The sequence below is a fragment of the Empidonax traillii genome, unplaced genomic scaffold (genome assembly GCF_003031625.1).
Source record: "Empidonax traillii isolate 1590-97213 ecotype Southwest subspecies unplaced genomic scaffold, ASM303162v1 scaffold104:size2570737, whole genome shotgun sequence".
NCBI classification, from domain to species: Eukaryota; Metazoa; Chordata; class Aves; order Passeriformes; family Tyrannidae; genus Empidonax; species Empidonax traillii.
Genome location: NW_020955297.1, coordinates 493,664 through 500,212, shown reverse-complemented (window position 1 = coordinate 500,212; position 6,549 = coordinate 493,664). Strand labels below are relative to the sequence as shown.

The following is a 6,549-nucleotide window of genomic DNA, read 5'->3' as shown; positions in this document are numbered from 1 at the left end:
GGGGCACTGGGCACAGCAGTGGGGGGTCGATGCTGTGCTCGCTGGGGCAACCCGGTGTCTCTGGCCCTTGGGGACACAGGGAGCTTGGGGGCACTGGGCACAGCAGTGGGGGGTCGATGCTGTGCTCGCTGGGGCACCCTGGTGTCTCTGGCCCTTGGGGACATGGGGAGCTTGGGGGCACTGGGCACAGTGATGAGGGGTCTGTGCTGTGCTCGCTGGGGCACACTGGTGTCTCTGGCCCTTGGGAACATGGGGAGCTTGGGGGCACTGGGCACAGTGATGAGGAGTCGATGCTGTGCTCGCTGGGGCACCCCAGTGTCTCTGGCCCTTGGGTACTGGGTGGCACTGGGCACAGTGGTGGGGGACTTGACCTGAGCTCGATGCTGTGCTGGCCAGCACTTCTTCAGGGAACAGCCTTTGACTATCAGCTTCACACGGCCAGACAGAGGCCTGGGCATAGCTGCCTGTGGGGAGACAGCAGGGAGTGGGGACTTGGAGTGCCCAGGGTGTGCCTGCCCCCCAGCCCCCAGCCTACCTCCTTGTAGATGAGCTCAAAGGCTCCAATGGAGCAGGTGGGGTTGTCCTTGCGGTCGAGCACGAGGCGCAGCGTGTCCCGCTGGACGTTGGCACACAGCCGTCGGGTCACGGCCGACGAGGGGCTCATGGTGGGGCAGGAGTTGATCTCCAGCAGCCAGGGCTGGCAGTCCTCCCCGACGAGAAAGTCGGCCCCATAGAGCTCAAAGTTGCCCTTGCGGAAGCCCACCTGGTCCTGGGCGCTACGCAGGGCGTTAAGTATTGCTGCCTTCATGCCAGGCACTATCACCTGATGCCAAGCATCCGCCTGCCCCAGCCATGCCAGGTATGCCTGGAACTGCTTGCTGGACCAGACCCTGTCGGGGGGCACGCGGGGGTCCTGGTCCGGTGACGTCTTGTACCACTTCTGGACAGAAACATTGCAGAGGTGCCTGGCACTGGGGTGGGGAGAGGGGGGCTGAGATCAGTCTGAGGGGCTGGGATGTGGGGAGCCAGGGTGGGGGGCACTCACCGCTCCAGGCAGTGCAGGGAGAAGGGCCGGGAGCAGAAGCGCAGGTAGCAGTCTCCGTAGAACCAGACGGTCAGCGGCTTCCAGTCAGTCACCACAAACCACTGCCGGATGTCGAATTTGGTGCCAAAGATAGTCAGCAGCCGCTCTAGGTACTTCTGCACCACCCACTTGCCCTCTCGTACCGAGGGGGCTGTGCAGCCCCGTGCCAGCCGCAGCACCTCCTCCAACCGCGTTGCACAGACGATGCCTGGGGAACAAGGGCACAGTGATGGTGGGACCCCTCCTCTCTGGGGAGCCCGTGTTTGTCCCCCACTTTCCCCAGCCTTACCCCTGCCTTGTGAGTCGGCACCAGGCTTGAGGATCCAGACATTGAGCTTGCCCTCCATGCTGAACTGTGGCAGCTGCTCTGCCAAACGCCGCAGCAGGTCCCGGCACCGCTCCCTCTGTGCCCCACTCAGCACCAGCCCAGCTCCCTCACTGTGGGGTGACATGGGGAGCTCAGTACCAGCCCCACCAATGTCCCCTGCCCTCTGTCCCACTTGGCACTCACTGTGCCACGCAGTAGTAATCCTGCAGGAAGCGGTTCCAGTCAATGCATGTCCTGCAGGGGAATGGGGTGTCCCTGTCAATGTCCTGGTGCCTCAGAACGCCCAGGTGCTGCTCACAGACCTCCAGGGCCTCCTCCACCAGCTGGGGGTACAGGGGAGATCCTGGCCCTGCTGTGGATGGCATGGGGTGAGAGACAGGGCTGCTGTGCCAGCCTTGGAGCCAAAGCAGCACAAAGCCTCCCTCTGGGACCTGTGGCTTTGGTAGCATGGGGATAGGGGGCGGAGCACCCATAAGGAGGATTTATGGGAGGGAGTGGGGGACCCCAGGCCACCACCATGAGCAGAGACTCAGCCTCCACGCTCAGGCCCCGGACCTGTTCCTGCCATCATCCCCAGCTCCATGCACTCACCTGGCCTGTTGTCAGAGCTTTGGGGTTCCTCAGTCCTCATCAGCCTGTCCCCAACCTCTTCCAGGGCCAGCTTGAGTAGACTGCGAGCTGCTGTCAGGCGGAAATCATCTGCAAGAGGGAGGCATTGTCCCTAATCAGTCATGAACACGATGTGGGAAGAGTGGGAGCACAGGAGGGCAGCAGCTCACCGATGAAGGCTTCCCTCTCGTCCATGGTCCCCAGCCTATAGCACCGTGGGAAGAAGGTGTTGGGGTCTGCTTGCTCAATCCAGGGCAGATTTTGCAGACTGAGGCATAGCCCCTCCTGTTTAGAGAAGGTTGTCAATCCCTAGTGAACCCACCCCCCCACCTTGTGTCCCCCCTTTCCAAGGGCTCTGGGCTCCCACCTTGGTGGTGAAGGCGCCCACTCGGGCATAGTGGTTCACCACCTGGTCCTGGTCCAGCAGCTGAGGGTCAACAGCGCTGAGGTAGCTGGCCCAGATGAAGTTTGGCACTCGGTCCCGCACCAGGTAGGACTGTGAGGGAAGGGACCAGGGTGGGACACAGAGCCCCTGTCCCACCCTTATCCCCAAGGTGTGCCCCATGCCTGGGGGTCCCAGGGAAGGGCGGTGGGGGCTGTGGCAGAGCTCAGCCCTCTCAGCTAACCATGAGGTCATGGATGCCATTGGGGTCCTCATTGCACTGCTCTTCCTCCTCCTCCTCCTCAGTGGGTGGCCACGAGGAGTGCAGTGGCTCTGTGATCTCCAGGGCAAGCTGTGCCCCTCCACGTGGGTTCAGCACTGCCTCCCTCTGCTCAGCACCATCATCCCTTGCCTCTGCCTCCAGCTGCTGTTTCTGTTGGTCGCCACAATGCTGCTCCAGCTGTCTGCCCACACTGGGGGGCTTCCTCTCCACCCAGCCGCGGGCCCGCAGCAGCCTGCGGATGATGGGGTAGGGGCCCTGCACCGTAAAGATCTTCTTGTCCTGCACAGAGACCAGAGGGCTCAGCCTGCCCCAGTCCTGGTCCCTCCAGCTCAGCTCTTCTGAGCCAGACATGCAATAAAGGCAAGCACATGACATTTGGGGAGGGGTGAAATCAGGCCCCTCACCTTAATGGCTGTCTCCACACGCAGCTTGGCCTTCTTGAGCAGCTCAAGGTGAAGCCAGCGCTGGTGGCCATCCTGGTGGCCCGAGGTGGTGGCTGATGCCAGCCGGGTGAGCACAGCCCTGTCTGACCTCGTTGGCCCCGTGTCCCCAGCACGGGGTGGGGCAGAGCGAGGGAGAGGGTGCTGCCCCGCCTGCCTCTGCCTGGCTGAACCTGGTACCCCTGACATGGCATTGTCTGACATGCCAGGCTTTGCACCAGCACCCCGGGTGCCCTGCACAGCCCCAGGACATCCGGCTGTGCCCTTGTCCCCAGCCTTCTGGGCCCGGGGACTGCTGGGGTGTCCCCTGCTCCCACGCTGCCCCTGGCTGGGGGGCTGTGTGCCCGCAGTGCTGCTCTCGGTGCTACATTGTTCCATGGTAGCCTGAGGGTGTGAAGAGCTGTGGGTGGCTCTGCCCCCTCTGTGCCAAGCAGGTCATCCTAGTCCCCTGTCCCACTGGGAACTGGAGCAGGTGTCCAGTGCAGAACTGGCCCCTCAGCCCCAGCACCACTGTGATATTAAAATGCAGGCTGTGGCCCCCAACCCCCAGTATCACTGCGATGTCAGAGTGCAGGATGTGGCCCTCAGTTCCAGCGTGATGTCAAAGTGCAGGATGTGGCTCCCCCTACCCCCAGCAGTGCTGTAACGTCACAGCCCCAGCCCCCACAGTAGCTCTACTGCCCTCCAGGTGGGATAAACAGCCCCCTGTGCCCACAGCCTCCACCGCCCCCCCTCAGACTGCACATCCCCCCCCAAGCCCTTTTATGCCTCACACACAGAGGACCCCCTCAAGCCCCTTGGTGCCCCCAGGCCCCCTTCAAGTCCTTTCATACCCCCCATTGCCCCTATGGCCCGCCCCGACACCACCAACATCCATCTCACGGTTTCCCGTTGCCATGGTGCTGCACTCCTCCAGTATCATGCCCTTTCCCGTTCCATGATCTGAACCCCCTCCCCCCGGCCGCGGTTCCCCCCATGCCCCGGTGCGGCGAAGGAGGAATCGGAGGCGGTGGATACAGCAAACGAGACCGTTTAAAAAAACACGACGAGACAGGGGCAGCGCCGGGGCCGCGCTGCCGCGAGCGGGGGCTGCTCCCACCCGGCCGCCCCGCCCAGACAGGCAGGCGGGGCCCGGCCCGGCCCGGCCCGGCCGTTCTCGGGGAGCGGGAGCAGGCACAGGCATGGTGCCCGGCGGGCACAAGCATGGGGGAGCCACGGGGTCCTGCACCACGGCCTAAAACTGGAAAGGACAGAAGACACGCAGCTGTCAGTACCTGCCTGGGGCTCTCACCGCCCTCCTGGCAGCCGGGTGGTGCTCACAGACACCCACATGACTCAGCTTCTCCCACTGCCTCCCCCAGGCACTGCACATCCACCACAGTCCCCACCAACAGGGCCTGGGACCCCAGGGCTGCTGCTGCCCCTGAGTGCACTCTGCGGGTCTGGCACTTCATGAGCAAAGAGGGTACATGCACCCTTGGCAACCTCCCCTCCCTTTCCCAAAAGGGTCCTTGGGTAAAATGTCACCACTGTTCTCACTGAGGTGACAGGAGGGCTCTGGGCACAAGGGCCACACTGGCTTTGAGCGCCACACCCCACTCCCAAAAACAGGGACCCACCCCCTCCCATTCCAGAGCCTCACATTCTTAAGGAACTCCTCTGCCACGATGCGGGCCCTGGCATTGACAGAGAGCTTCATCTCGCTGATTTCCTTGTCAATCTCCTCCATGAAGTGGATGACAAAGTCCACCAACTTGTGCTTGTACATCTGCTCCGTGTGGAAGTTTGTGATCAAGAAGCTGATGTCGTAGCCCTGGGAAAGAGAGAAGTGCCCTGGGGATCAGCGCCCAAGTCACTGACACGCAAACTCACATCCCAGCTCTGCCCTGGACACCCTCCCAGCTCCAGGAACAGAGCTGGGGGCTACTCTGCCCCCTCCCTGCCCCCTCACCTCCACGGGCTTCCTGCGCAGGATGAAGAAGTTTTCAGCCCTCATCATCATGAAGCGCATGAATTTGTGGCACAAGATCTTCTCAATCTCATCAGCCTGGGGAAAAAAAAGGAAGTGAGGCTTCCCCCGAGGCAGGAGCTGCCAGCCCCTGCCCACGCCCCCTCACCTGCTTCACGGCGATGCTGACACGCACGGAGTTGATGGAGCCCTCGATGAGCACCTTCTCCTTCTCGTTCCTGCTGATGATCACCGGCTGCAACAGCAGCTCTTTGCTGCTCCTGCAGAGGAAGGGCAGGGGTGACTCAGAAGGCAGAGTTTACTGCTGAGGAACAGGGAAGCGGAGCTGCGGGGATCACAGAGATGGGGGGGATTGCAGCAGGATGCTTCCCGTTCCCCCGGGATGTCCCTCCCCAAGGCGGACCCTCGCTCGTCCCCAGGCTGGATCCCCTCCTCCTTCCCGCAGCTCCCCGGCTCCCTGCCGGCACCAGCGCTGTGCCCGAGGGCCGTGGGGTGCCCGGAGCCCGGCAGGGACCGGCCCGCGTTTCCCGGGGCGGGCAGCGGGGGCCCCGCAGGGCTCCCCCGGTACTCCCTCCCCGTACCTGACTTCCACCTCGGGCTTGTTGTGCCGCTCCACCACCTGCGAGGAGAAGTTCTCCAGGCACAGTGCGGCCTGCAGCGTGGCACGCACCGCGTTCAGGTACGGGCGCAGCGTGGCGGTCTGCGGGGACACGGCGGCGCCGTCAGACCGCGCACCGGGGACCGGCTGCTCCCGCGTCCCGCCTCCTGCGCCAGCCCCCGGCCCGCAGCCCCCGGGCCCCCATCACCCCCCGCTGGTGCCGATGCCAGCCCCGGTGCCGGTGCCGTCCCCTCGCCCATCCCGGTCCCCCCGCCCTACCATGGCGGTGGCGGCAGCGCTCCGGTCCCGGCAGGCGGAAGTAGCCGATCACCTCTTCCGGGATGCGCGGCACCTCCCACTGCGGCGGGAGGGAGGGGGGGGCGGGCAGAGAGCTCCCGCCCCGCGGCCCGGCCCCCCCCGCGGCGGGGGGTGGTGACACCCCTCCCAGTTTCCCCCCCGCGCCGCGCCACGCTTGGTACGCGCCTGTCAGCTCTTCCATATTAGGGCAGGGAGATGGAGGGCGCGTTGGGCCAATGAGCGTCGGCGCGGGGCGCGGCATGGCCAATGGGCGGCGAGGGGCGGGGCGGCCGCGGGGCCGGAAGGGGCGCGCGGCCCAGGTTGGGTCCCCCGTCCCGTCGCGTCCCCGCCGAGCCCCGTGAGCCCAACCCGGGATCTCACCCCGCGATCCCGCCCCGTGAGCCCAGCCCGGGATCTCACCCCGCGATCCCGCCCCGTGAGCCCAGCCCGCGATCCTGCCCCGGGACCCCGTCCCGGGTCGCCGCAGCGGCCCGGTGATTGCCCCAGGTTCCCCCGGTGATTCCCCACAGGTTCCCCCGGTGATCCTGCGCGCGGGTCC

At 65.0% G+C, this 6,549-nt stretch overlaps 2 protein-coding genes across 2 annotated transcripts in view; both read right to left on the bottom strand.

Annotated features, from left to right (window-relative positions):
• The window catches only part of LOC114056814 (tubulin monoglycylase TTLL3-like), a 5,063-nt gene extending 1,216 nt beyond the window's left edge, over window positions 1-3,847 (bottom strand). The window contains 12 exon segments of the mRNA XM_027882361.1: window positions 1-84; window positions 337-464; window positions 536-971; window positions 1,046-1,292; window positions 1,374-1,522; window positions 1,596-1,761; window positions 2,004-2,111; window positions 2,192-2,306; window positions 2,389-2,517; window positions 2,648-2,965; window positions 3,091-3,522; window positions 3,524-3,847. Coding sequence (XP_027738162.1) covers window positions 1-84; window positions 337-464; window positions 536-971; window positions 1,046-1,292; window positions 1,374-1,522; window positions 1,596-1,761; window positions 2,004-2,111; window positions 2,192-2,306; window positions 2,389-2,517; window positions 2,648-2,965; window positions 3,091-3,522; window positions 3,524-3,565 — 2,354 coding nt within the window. The 5' untranslated portion in view covers window positions 3,566-3,847.
• A 293-nt stretch (window positions 3,848-4,140) lies between these two features.
• ARPC4 (actin related protein 2/3 complex subunit 4) lies at window positions 4,141-6,126 on the bottom strand. The gene is made up of 6 exons (XM_027882362.1): window positions 5,973-6,126; window positions 5,677-5,795; window positions 5,244-5,355; window positions 5,078-5,173; window positions 4,769-4,939; window positions 4,141-4,366 (listed from the first exon to the last, which is right to left on the bottom strand). Exons 1-6 carry the CDS (start codon window positions 5,973-5,975, stop codon window positions 4,361-4,363), a joined length of 507 nt encoding a protein of 168 aa, XP_027738163.1. The 5' UTR covers window positions 5,976-6,126; the 3' UTR covers window positions 4,141-4,360.
• Between the last annotated feature and the right edge of the window lie 423 nt (window positions 6,127-6,549).

Bases quoted from the DNA above. Each gene is read 5' to 3' on its own strand.
- ARPC4 (XM_027882362.1), bottom strand. The intron at 5,356-5,676 runs GTACGGGGAGGG...CTTCCTCTGCAG, and splicing joins AAGCCCGAGGTGGAAGTCAG to GAGCAGCAAAGAGCTGCTGT. The intron at 5,174-5,243 runs GTGAGGGGGCGT...TTTTTTCCCCAG, and splicing joins TCAGCATCGCCGTGAAGCAG to GCTGATGAGATTGAGAAGAT.